The following is a 12,613-nucleotide window of genomic DNA, read 5'->3' on the forward strand; positions in this document are numbered from 1 at the left end:
TTAAGATGTCGCAGTTCAAAGTGGAAGACGGACCAGATGTAGGCCGTGTTTTTCGGTCTCAAGAACCGGAATAGGCAAACCTACCGTATCTATTTGTATTGACCTCCTAGGAATAGTTAGCCCTATAGATTACCGACGTACCAAGCGACAAAGATAATCCGTATTACATATACATGCTCGAGACATGTTAACTTTATTGTACCCATAAATAGATGATTGCTTATCAGTCTTAGTGGTGAGGCCGCACCTTGGTAATGGATGGGTCTGGGTGGGTAAATGTTAGCGTGAGAACCCTGATAGGCCCTCAGATCTGTAGCGATGTCAGGAGAAATGGACTGTCATCAATTGCGATTAGTTGATGATTAAAATCCACGAAGGATGCCGATTAAACAAAACCCTCCCCTTACCAGGCTGTGGAAATCCCGTAAAATCAGAAGTTTTTGCGCAAACCCCCGTCCTGGGGGCAACCCCTGCCTATAAAGTAGTTGCAAGGCTTGCAAGGATTGATTTACTCTGTCGAGAATGAACAGACTACCATTAAACTTTGGCCATAAAGGTTCTCAGAAAGGACCTTTGACTTATACTATTTGGGCAGGAGGACCCTCAATAAATCGCGAAGAGCTGTCTAACAGGGTTCTCTAGGTCGAGTTTCAACGGACCACCAGGAGTTAGATCTCACTTGCACACGTGCGTAGCCACGCCATCCTGCCACAGCTCATTGGGCTCTGCATGTTGCTTCCGTTTCCGTTGGATGCCAAGTTTCCTGATATAAAAGCCAAGAAACTACCGTTCCTAGCTTTGTGTTTCAAAACTCTTGGCAAGCTCGCTATACTACTTATTACTCCGCGCCCATCACTCTCATTATGTCTTCCTTTGACCCCCATTCTGTCGACCTGGATACAGCCAGCCAGACGGATATCATCTGCTACATAAATGCCTCGTCCAACGAGTACAACGGTCACTTGGGTGCTCGCATCTCCGCCATCTTCGTGATCCTCATCGTCTCGACATGCGGCACGTTCTTCCCCGTCCTTGCCACGCGCAGCCGTCGCCTCCATATCCCCCTCTATGTCTACCTTTTTGCCCGCTACTTCGGAGCAGGCGTGATCATCGCCACGGCGTTCGTACACCTGCTGGACCCGGCATATAGCGAGATTGGGCCCAACACCTGTGTGGGCCTCACGGGCGGATGGGCTGTCTATTCGTGGCCGCCGGCTATTGTACTGACATCTGTCATGCTCGTATTCCTCATGGACTTTGCTGCCGAGTTCTACGTCGAGGGTAAATATAACCTGCCTCCTGGCGGACAGATTGAAAATGCTGTTACACGACAGGCTGGTGGTGCCGAGGCCGTAACTGGTAGCTCGCACGAGAACCACCAGTACCTCCACTCTGCCGACCAAGGCGACCAGCAGCCAGCGCAGAAAGTGCTGGCACAGCAAGCACCAGGTCATGTTCTTGACCCTCCCATTGACGGCTCCAAGGATACAGACGATGGCAACAGTCTCAAACTTGCCGAGCTGGCCCACCTGTCTGGCGACTCCACGTCCACCGAGCTCGCCTTTCGACAGCAGATCGCCGCCTTCCTGATTCTCGAATTCGGTGTCGTCTTTCATAGCGTCATCATCGGCCTCAATCTTGGCGTTGTGGGCGACGAGTTCTCGACTCTGTACCCCGTCCTGGTATTCCACCAGACCTTCGAAGGTCTGGGAATTGGTGCGCGTCTCAGTGTCATTCCCTTCCCATCGCGCCTGCAGTGGATGCCCTGGGCCCTCTGCCTCGCGTATGGGCTCACCACTCCTATCTCCATCGCTATCGGTCTGGGCTTGCGCTACTCGTACAACGGCAGCTCCTACACCGCCAACGTGGTCTCTGGTTTGCTGGACTCCATCTCAGCAGGCATCCTGATTTACACTGGTCTGGTGGAGATGCTTGCTCGCGACTTTTTGTACAACCCCAGCCGGACGAGGGACCGCAAGCGGATCCTGTTTATGTTGGTGTCGTTATATCTTGGCGCTGGCATCATGGCATTGCTCGGAAAGTGGGCTTAATAGAGATACCAGTTGAGTAAAGAGTTGAGTAAAGACATACTGATTCCTTATCCTGTATGAGATCTACTCAACCTATTTTTTTTCACCCGGCTCTTTATTCGCAAGAGTACGGTTTTTTTTTTTTCGGGGTAGCACGTAGGCCTCAAGGCTAGCTGTCTACTTAGTATTGTGTCCAGTCCAAGATAGGTAGAGAAAGTCCTTGGCTAGTCGGTATCGAGACCAATTAATTCCATTAAACTCATGGTTCTACAAATAGTTGACAAGTCTATAGCTTTTACTGTATTAACAAAATCGTAATAGTATGATTTGCTTGATGCCTTGGTGGCTGGAAGCTAGGAGCCGGAGTTGGATCTCGTCGAAGATCCCAGCCTGAAGTGAAAGGCCATTCAACTTGAGGAGGAGGAGGAGGAGGAGGAGGAGGAGAAACATGTTACGGTGGTTAGAGAGGATGGCCAACGCCGCGAGCATGGCGAGCAAGAGCGCAGTGATGATGACGAGGCGACTGCGGAAGATGAATTTGAAGATCCCACAGTCGTGTACGAGACGTAACTACAGACAGGGAGCTGTATCGCACGCTCTTGAATGCGCGCTTTGGCTGTCTCATCTTGACGAAGCCCATTCCATCCGCCGGGCGAGCTCATGCAACCACGCTCTCGCAAACTCGGCGCAGCGTGAGCACCTTGCATTGCCAACCGCCACGCTCTTGCTGAACAGCGTTAAGGATGGTGTTGGGTCTTGCTTATCAGGGAGAACTCGATGTCAATCGCAGCGTTCTAAAGGTGCAGGCTGATGCGGTGTCTGCTACGACTAGGGAAATCAAAGCTAAAGAATGTCGTGTTCTCCCAGACAGAATTTTGAAGTAAGACCTGTTGTGTTGGCTGAAGCGGGTGATGATTATTCCACTACCTAGACTCCGGTCGAACCGAATTACCAGTATCATAAGACCACGAGAAGAATCGACAGTGCTCGTGCTCGCAGACTAGAGTTCGATCAGGAGATGTATGCTCCGCGGGATCGCCATTGCGATATTGTTATCCCTAAAGACTTCTAAGGTTGGACATGAATTGATCCCCATGGGCATAAGAACCCGGAGAATCAGCCGAGCCAGGGCCTTGAGGACGGTGTCCAGTTGGCGTCTAGATTCCCCAAGCGCCATAAAAACCGGGGCTCCCCCACCCCGAAGCTGGCACAGGAGTTTGAATGTTTATCCGGGACCAGCGGCCGACTGCCGAGCGCAGTTCCCGACCCAGCGAATCCGCGTCGACGGATCAATTGGCATGACCAATGGCTCGGCCGCCATTAGCACGGCTTCATGTTTCTCCAATAGCCCCAAAGGGCCGGGGCGCCAAATTAACCCCAGTCGCGATTCTAGCGATTTTACGTCAGTCAAACTACCGAACTCTGGTCGCAGCCAACATACGATGAGGGGTCTGAATGCGCGACCGGCGATGCTAGCTGGCGGTTTCCCCCTCGCCTTCCGTCCCCCATAGAATCTTTAAAAAGCTGGGGATCTGTCTCGCCTCTTTGTCGTCGGTTTCGAATCCTCGCCTCGACAATACCCTAGATCACGCTCTTCTATTTGGTGCCTCTCGCCGCTAGCTAGCAGAACTGTTGCGCATCCATCACAGCCCCGCATCCATTCCAGTCAGCTCAACTCTACTACCATCACCATCATCATGGCCGCAGCCGGCGTCAGCGGTGCCAATGGCGCCAAGAAGCAGGACAAGTTCGACCCCAACTTCACCGCACATGTCATCGGCCTCATGAGCCCCGAGACCAAGCCCAGGCACCGAGAGGTCCTGACCTCCCTCATCTCGCACCTGCACGACTTTTGCCGCGAGGTCGAGCTGACCCAAGACGAGTGGGTCATGGGTGTGAACTATGTATGTCCCTCATGTTCTTTCTCGGAGAATCAGCCAAAACTGCAGGCAGCGAACTGGAGCCTGTGAGGATCGAGAGGTTTGAAGATCAAGAACTAATATCTGCTGCCGACAGATCAACCGGATAGGACAGGCTTACCAGAAGAACCGGAATGAGGCGTGGAGAGTGTGCGACATCCTGGGCGTTGAATCGTGAGCGATCCCGTTCCCCGGCAAAACGACTTGCATGACCAATGGCTAATCTTGGTGTTTCTCTAGGCTTGTTGACGAGATCAACCACAAGGTCGTGACCGACAAAGACCTTAAGCCCACATCCTCGACCATTCTGGGCCCTTTCTGGTCCCCGGAGACCCCTTTCCGCGAGCTCGGCTCGAGCGTCGTGCAGAATATGCCCAAGGACGGAGAGCTCACATACTTCCACGGTGTCATTTCCGATGCCGAGACCGGCAAGCCCGTTGCCGGCGCAGTCTTCGACATGTGGCAAGCCAGCACCAACGGCAAGTACGACGTCTTCGACCCCGAGAACCAGACTCGCCACAACCTTCGCGGCAAGTTCCGGACAGACGAGAACGGAAAGTTTTACTTCTACTGCCTCAAGCCGACCGAGTATGCCATCGATACCACCGGCCCCTCGGCGGAGCTGCTCAAGATCATGGGCCGGCACCCCTACCGCCCCGCGCACATCCACATGATGGTCACTCACCCCGACTACATCGGCGTGACCGCTCAGCTGTACCCCAACGATGACCCCTACCTCGAGACCGACACTGTGTCTGCCGTCAAGGATGATCTGCTTCTGTACTTCAAGCCCGTCCAGAACGAGCCCAAGGGCGCCGTGCTCGACGTCGAGTACAACGTCCGCGTGCTCCCCAAGAAGTACAAGCCGGACTCCACCATGTTGATGGAGAACGCCAACCAGAACAACTTTTAATCTGGTTTCTTTTGTAGGCTGATCCGGGATCGGGCTCGGGGCTGGTTTTACCCATGACGACCACGGCGTCTGGGTTTGTATATAGTGATTTGGCTCTCAACAGCGACACATTGGAAAGGGGGTTAAGACGAACCCTGAAACCAATTATTCAATTTACGATTTTCTCCAATACATTGACAAGTATATATTCTCCAGAGGATACTCTGAAGGATGTTGATAACAGGAACTAGCCCTCGGAAAATATTTGGCCGGGGAGGTAACAAGGTGCTATTATTGCAAACATGGCACTAAAAGTTGATATGACCATGTTGAGAGAATTTCAGGATCCGGTTGGGCCAGCGTGAGCCGAGCATGATGCTGATGCATGATGGTGGAACAACTGACTCCCAACAGCAATATAAAACATCAGTATTCGCCTCTGGAATCAAGATGTAGTCTGCTATGCCCGCCAAGGACATCATTGACGTTATGATTGCATTAGAACCGTCGCAATTGGTGATTAGGGGACGACCTATGAAAGCGTGGGCTCACCGGAGCCTACAATTCTCCCTCTATAACTCCGTTTTCAATATAAACAGGAACTTAACGACTGGAAGATGTCTTTGACAGCGATGTGTAGGTGGATTGAAGCTCCGAAGCGCCAACGCTGTAACTAAGTTAGCTATCGTTGCATGCTCATCGTTTCCTTCGCCATATCCCACAGGTTGTGGTCAACGTAGTTGCACGGCGAGCAGTATATGGTCTTCCCCATTCAACAAAGCTAGATAATGGATAAAAACTTGTGGAGTTCAGTAAAGACATGCGGTGTTGAATTGGGATGCTCCTAATGAACCCCCGTTAGCTACTTTGACTCAATATTACTCGTAATACTATGATATTATAGAACCACTATCTATGCTACGCACCATAGAGATGCGATGAGGTAATCAGAATCAAACTTCTTTCTCGGTGCCATGTTTAGCATTCTTCCAAACTAAGTCTAGCTTGTTGTTGGAGTCATTGACAAGTCTTAAAAGCGCATACACTTCCACTCTAAAGGATTGCTAGATTGTGAGGGGACTTCGGGGGTCATGTCCAATCTGACCGCACCATCATTCAAGCTTATGCAAGCAGGGGCCTGAGAGTTACCACGGAGTTTCCCGCCAAACCCGGGGCAGGGTCCTGTGGATGGAACGCGAGATCTATACGACCCGGATGCCTAACCCCATCGTTGAGTCTCTCGACACATCTTGGCACAGCTTGTCACCCACTCCTTGCGCGCCTGTTTGCCAGATCTTCCAGGCAGCGAGTTCTAGTCTACCCATGACAGCATTGTGAAGACTTTCAATTTGCTCGCGAGATACAAGAAGAAATGCCATCTCACCAACATCTTCACGTTGGCTTGTTCAAATTACCCTTCACTGGACAGTGGCCTATCTGCTCCTTATTCTAGGCCTAAGCTAAAAGAAGCTGTAGGCCAAGTGACAGGGTACATATAGGACCCTTCCCACAGGGTATAACGCCATGTCATTGCTTGAAGCCGACCCGGTGTTTCATTTGCCCAAGGATTAAGGTGGTTAGTCAGGCTGGGCACCTCGATGAGACACAAAGGGAGGAGACCAGAAGACAGGAAGGAATAGGCATCCTCACCACATCTTTGCTCGAAATGCCTCGGCGCTGGTGTAGAAGGAAGCGGATGTCACGGATTCAGGAGCCTTTTGTTTGCCGTGCAGTCCGGGCGGCGAACGAGCGGTGGTGTGGCCGCTTCGGCGGTATTCTGGGGCCCCCTGCGGGCCTAGTCCGGCACTCGCCCACGCGCCCCGTACTGTGCGTCGCGCCACTGTCACCATGTATCCACGTTTTCGGCCCGTTGAAAGAGCCGCAAGTCCCGTGCAGTGAATAACGGATGCTGTCGTCCAACTTGCAGACGACCTTCCAACCAGAAAGCCTTAGGGGAGCCGCGGCACCGTTACAACTTGGACAGCCAAACTGTTTTCTTGTGGGGCGTAGCGTCCGGAGCAGAGCTGGGGGGACAGGGCCAAGGGCCGAAATCTCGCATGGTCATGGGATCGCAGCGTTGCCCGAGTATCACAAGCCATTGGATACCCGCGAGGCCGCGGACTTGGTGAACATGCCCATTGCTATCATTTCAAATATGGTCTTGACCGTCGTAGGTGGCGCTTGGGAAGGTATCTATGTCGATGTCCATTCTGGTATCGCTATGGGGAGAGATGCTGAACGAGTGATCCAATTGGAAAACAGGTCTGGTCTGCGAAGTAGGGTGCCAAAAGCTTGTTCGCTCTTGGCAAGAACTGAACTGCCGTCTGCCGTCGTCACTGAGCCCACATCCAACACCACCATCAAACACCTTCACCAAGGTCCCGTTCTGCAACTTTCGCTTTCCTTGTCCGAGGACTTTTCTTCAATGGGTTTGAGGCATACGACATCTGCTGTTACATGGAAGGGGATCGCGCTCGAGCCAAACTTCATGATTCCGGGATGCTGACTTGAAAATTAATCAGTAATGTAACCCTCAGGGCTCCCATGAAACTAGGGCGGTGATCCAGATCCACCAAGATCTATTCCCTGCACAACCAAGACCAGATCAGCTGGGACCGGAATCGCCTTGGATTTTGAGTTTCCCATCTCCTGCTGAGTGCGTGATCCCTGAGCCAGCCTAGCTAGCTCACACCGTCATCATAGCCTATAGGCCACTGCCAGCGCACCAGATTGGCGCTAGCTTCCGTAGTGTCCGAGGCAGCGTGAATCATGCATTTTCTCTTGGCTTTCGCTGTACCACACGCCACTGGGCCTGTCCTACACGAATTCGGTCTGGAATGTGGATACTGTTGCCCTGAGCACTCTCATGTTTTGCAAGCAATGTCTCATAGCCATGACTCCCCTCGACCAGTACTAACTAAGGCAGGTATCTATTCGCTCTTGGCCCTGTCGAGAAATGAAGCTGGGATAGTTAATAGAAAGGACTACACCAAGGTTTGCGTAGTGGGTTTTCCGCCTCTTGGGCGCAAGGGACATCAATGATGCTTCGTGGCCTGGTGAAGGCTGCATAGAAAAAAAAAACCATCAACGTCATTCGACCTCATTTTGTGTGGAAAGCACCGAGCTGTGGCCGGGCTAGGTCTGGTCTCTATCTCGCGTGCTAGACCGGTAAATCGGGGCTGCAGAACGGCATCCAGTCACAGGCCACACCCCCGAGCCTAAGAGACCCAGAAAATGTCTCCCCACACCGAGGCGCTCCCTGTTTTCTGGGGCTATTTCGGGGGTCGTTAGGCACTCGAAGCACTTGACATGCACCGAAGCTTCTAAAAAATCATGCTACACTACTAGGTAAGCGTCAAGTTTGGCTTCTAGCCTTTCCACACACAAGATCGTAGCGCCGAAACTCGCCGTCCCCGAGGGCATGAGCTGGGTACCTTTGTCGTCCTTGGGAACCACAGGGCCGCGGGGTGTGGTGACAGTCCTCGTCACCCAGCTCCAGATTTCTCCCGTCACACGATGGGGCCGCCCGAACGATGTACGAAGTAATGTCGAGAGTGTGGGCCCCTGTTGTGAAGGGTACAGCTCCCACATCGTGCTTGACTCTGCTGGTATTTAAGAAAAGCCTGTCCAGCTGTCTCGGTCCTGGAACTTTCCCTTTGCTCCCCCAAGACTTCCCCACATGTCAAACCATCATTCAAAATGCCATCCTTAAAGGAAAAGGTAAATATGAAGAAGCCCGAGGAAGAGGCTGGCAAGTCGTGGCCAGCCATCGCCATTGGCGCCTTCGTGGCTTTTGGCGGCATCCTCTTTGGGTATGTGTCGACGAACATCATTGATTGCCTTTATTAGCTGGTATTATGCTAACATCAATTGTCTGTCACAGATACGACACGGGCACGATTAGCGGTATCCTCGCCATGGACTACTTCAAGGATCACTTCTCGACTGGCTACCGAGACGGCGAGGGCAGGCCTGATATATCCCCGTCGCAGTCCTCCGCTGTTGTCTCTATCCTGTCTGCTGGCACTTTCTTCGGTGCCCTTTCGTCACCATTCCTGGCTGATTACATTGGACGACGCCTCGCTCTTATTGCCTCCAGCTTTGTTTTCATCCTTGGTGTCATCCTCCAGACTGCTGCGACATCTCTCCCGTTGTTCCTCGCTGGCCGCTTCTTCGCCGGCTTCGGCGTTGGTCTCGTTTCCGCTCTCAGTACGTTCGCTTCCTACCTACCACCTGTGACGGTATCGCACTGGCTAACAGCTCAATTCACATCCTAGTCCCTCTATACCAGTCCGAGACAGCCCCAAAATGGATTCGTGGTGCAATCGTTGGCGCATATCAGTTTGCGATTACAGTTGGACTTCTTCTTGCTGCCGTGGTTGATAATGCCACACACACCCGTGACGATACGGGCTCTTACCGAATCCCCATTGCCGTGCAGTTCGCGTGGGCTCTGATTCTTATTAGCGGCATGCTTATCTTGCCGGAAACACCTCGCTTCCTCATCAAGCAGGGCAAGAAGGAGAAAGCTGCCCGAGCCCTCGGTCGCCTCCGACGGCTACCCTACGACCATCCCGCACTGGCCGATGAGCTCGGCGAGATCGAAGCCAATCACCAATTTGAATTGAGCCTCGGCAAAGCCAGCTATATTGACTGCTTCCGTGGAAATATGCTGAAGCGCCAGCTGACCGGCATGGCCCTTCAGGCCCTGCAGCAGCTCACCGGCATCAACTTTATCTTCTATTACGTGCGTTAATCCGTCTTGTAGAGACACCGGTTTGATAGTACTGACAGTCAACATCAGGGAACCCAATACTTCAAGAACTCTGGTATCTCGGATCCTTTCGTTATCCAGATGATCACAAGCAGCATCAATGTTGCCTGCACCATACCCGGCCTCTATGCTATCGACAAATGGGGTCGCAGGCCCCTACTGTTCTGGGGTGGTGTTGGTATGGCCATTTCGCAACTTCTGGTCGCGGTTCTGGGAACTACAACGACCTCGCAGAATGATGTCGGTACTATCATTGTGCATAATGTCGCTGCACAAAAGGCCGGAATCGCTTTCGTCTGCACATTCATTGCTTGCTTCGCTGCTGTGAGTACTTTTCTATCCTTTCAGCTCTTAAGCGTGGTCGGGGGTTAGAGGCTGACGTTTTTCTCAAGACATGGGGTCCCCTAGGCTGGGTTGTCACCAGCGAAATCTTCCCGCTCAAGCAGAGAGCTCGGGCACTGTCAATGACAACAGCAACGAATGTAAGTCCACATCTCCTTAGAGAGAACTCGGCGCATTGCGGCTGGGCTGCATCGGTCGCAAGGCACGGGCCGGCCCCACATTTCCGCGGCGCCATCCCGGGAGATCTCAAATCGCCACGCTATGTCATCATGCAGTTGACTGACTGGTCTCTTTCTCCATCTAGTGGCTCCTAAACTGGGCGATTGCCTACTCCACCCCGTATCTTGTGAATTACGGAGATGGGTATGCCAATTTGCAGTCCAAGATCTTCTTTATCTGGTTTGGGTGCTGTTTCATCTGCATTGCCTTCGTTTACTTCTACATCTACGAGACCAAGGGCCTGTCCCTCGAACAGATCGACGAGATGTACACCGACTGCTCTTCGGCTCGCAAGTCGACCAGCTGGGTGCCAAGCCTGTCCTTCCGCCAGCGGGAGAGCCTCGCGGCCCAAGAACGCGAAAAGGTCGCTGGTAACCATCACGCCGATGTTGCCACAGGCCATCATGAGAACGAGACGGTGTAAGATATAGGTGTTTGGTCATTTGCATCATATTTCTTTTATTTATAGACGAAGTGGGTTCTTGTATTGAATAACTTCTGGGATGCCTCATGTTCTGTCGCCCAGAGATACTATATCGTAACATAAGATACTCTTTATATGCATTCCGGGATATTAATACGCGAGTGGCTCTTCTTAAATGAACGAACATCACACTTGTAAATTCTATGTTGTTACATTACATCAGGAGATACTCAGTTATTCTCCCACTGGACATTAGTCAACAGCTACTTTCTCATGGCTACTCTAAATGCTCATAAAGAGTTACCCTACTGCCCATGTCTGATCGCTACCGCGACTCCTTTGACATGCTAGCAAGAACCCTTGCTTTTACCATGTTTTTAGAGCTCATCCTTGCCACTGGCCACGCTGTCTTGCCCCGCTAGAGGCATGTCGCCATTATCGAGTATCTGCACTCTAATTGTGAATTCGATATCACGCCTCGATTTGCTTCGATCAGGTGCCTTGTGCTGTATCCATCCCACCACCGCTCCTTGCTTTAATTCCTGCGTGTACCTTGCCAAATCAAGTAGATCGCCTGGAGGAGTCACAACGGTTAGCATAAGCAACGAACGTCCCTTAGTAATATGGATGCCACACTGACCTTTACAATCGCTATCTCCTGCAACAAAGAGCGGAAGGATCTCGTACAGCGCACCAGGAGCAAATATGGTAATTCTTTTGTCGTCCGGTGCCCGCGCCTTTGGTTCTTTCTCCGGCAAGGATAGATCTGCTGTGGCCTTGACTTGCGTCTTAGCATCCTGGGGTTTCTCGTAGACAGCGAATAGGCCTTTGCCCTTCCCTTCGGTCTGCTCCTGCGTTTCGATCCACTCCCTCACTTCCACGGGTAGAGCTGAATAAGCCATCTTGAGCACACTCCGGTCGTATTGATGCGGATCCATGCCATCCCAACTCCCTGGATAGGGGCGGCCTATGAAAAACTTCCTCAATGCGCCCGCGTAGGGCCATAGCCCTAGCGGTTCGTCCTCGTACAGATCATGAAGGAGGAACTCCGAGGCTGCAAACGTCCTCTTGACTTCGCAGGCGACTTTGAATCCGCTGATAGCTTCGTTGGCAAATGGGTCGCTCCAGGTGAAATTCTCCACCTTGGTTGGTGGAAGTTTGGGCTTTTCATGACGGGAACCGGATCTTGCTGCTACAGTAGAGACAAGTCCAGAAAGAACCATTACCTCCAGTGTATGGAGCTTCATTCTGTTTTTATTCGTTGTGTCTCTCGCGAGCGTACTGCAATTACTGTCGGAAGTGGAAGTAGCAACTGGACAACGTTCTGGCTGGCGAGCATCTGTCAACAGAGTGGCGGGAAGAACAATCGATGAAAGACGCGCAATCTTGTTGTCGTTCGAAATTTATACATTTGTAAACATGCGATGTGGTTCTGTAATTGCATTGCTGTCCTTCTCGGAGCCATCTCCGTTCCCATTCCGGAAGCGGAGGTGGGGTAGTTACGTGTTGGAGATTTGGCGATTTTGAGGCCATGAATACATCAACACTTTGCTGATTCCTGCCGTGCTGATTCTGGACAGCTTGCGCAGCCAACATGGAGTATAATATTGATGAACGAGAATGTATTTGTACGCGCACCCGGCGCATGTGTGAGGACTGTAGCGTACCCGCCGTGACTAGCAACAGGCCGAATGTTTTGCGAAACTTGAGCATCATTCCCTTCATACCACCGACCTAACATTGTCTTCAACAAACACATTTCGGACCAAATAATATATCAGTGAGAAGTGGAGCTTATTACTAAACGTTTCACATGACCTGGCCTTCATGACCTATGTTGGCATGTTGAACAGTGAGCTACGTAACCTTGAAAAATACCAGCGGATCTGGATGCTCTAGGCACTTTATTGAATTTTGGCAAGTCTGTCTAAGCCCTTTTCCAGTCTGCTACAATATATTCTGCACTCTCCAATGCCCGTCACTAGATTTACAGATTCAGTGAAAGTTGGCCTC

General features: G+C 51.7%; 4 protein-coding genes across 4 annotated transcripts; 3 read left to right on the top strand and 1 right to left on the bottom strand.

Annotated features, from left to right (window-relative positions):
* Positions 1-863: 863 nt before the first annotated feature.
* Positions 864-2,051, top strand: E0L32_008764 (uncharacterized protein; the record flags this gene model as incomplete). Its single annotated transcript, XM_031143654.1, has 1 exon — positions 864-2,051. One exon carries the CDS (start codon positions 864-866, stop codon positions 2,049-2,051), a length of 1,188 nt encoding a protein of 395 aa, XP_030992070.1.
* Positions 2,052-3,727: 1,676 nt separating this feature from the next.
* E0L32_008765 (uncharacterized protein) lies at positions 3,728-4,862 on the top strand (the record flags this gene model as incomplete). Its single annotated transcript, XM_031143655.1, has 3 exons — positions 3,728-3,934; positions 4,047-4,123; positions 4,190-4,862. The coding sequence occupies 3 exons, from the start codon at positions 3,728-3,730 to the stop codon at positions 4,860-4,862; spliced, it is 957 nt and encodes a 318-aa protein (XP_030992071.1).
* Positions 4,863-8,540: 3,678 nt separating this feature from the next.
* Positions 8,541-10,600, top strand: E0L32_008766 (uncharacterized protein; the record flags this gene model as incomplete). Its single annotated transcript, XM_031143656.1, has 6 exons — positions 8,541-8,653; positions 8,725-9,050; positions 9,119-9,588; positions 9,646-9,939; positions 10,008-10,097; positions 10,262-10,600. The coding sequence occupies 6 exons, from the start codon at positions 8,541-8,543 to the stop codon at positions 10,598-10,600; spliced, it is 1,632 nt and encodes a 543-aa protein (XP_030992072.1).
* A 377-nt stretch (positions 10,601-10,977) lies between these two features.
* E0L32_008767 (uncharacterized protein) lies at positions 10,978-11,847 on the bottom strand (the record flags this gene model as incomplete). Its single annotated transcript, XM_031143657.1, has 1 exon — positions 10,978-11,847. One exon carries the CDS (start codon positions 11,845-11,847, stop codon positions 10,978-10,980), a length of 870 nt encoding a protein of 289 aa, XP_030992073.1.
* Between the last annotated feature and the right edge of the window lie 766 nt (positions 11,848-12,613).

Source organism: Thyridium curvatum, assembly GCF_004353045.1.
Source record: "Thyridium curvatum strain D216 chromosome Unknown NODE_59_length_275895_cov_82.984335, whole genome shotgun sequence".
Taxonomy (NCBI): domain Eukaryota; kingdom Fungi; phylum Ascomycota; class Sordariomycetes; order Thyridiales; family Thyridiaceae; genus Thyridium; species Thyridium curvatum.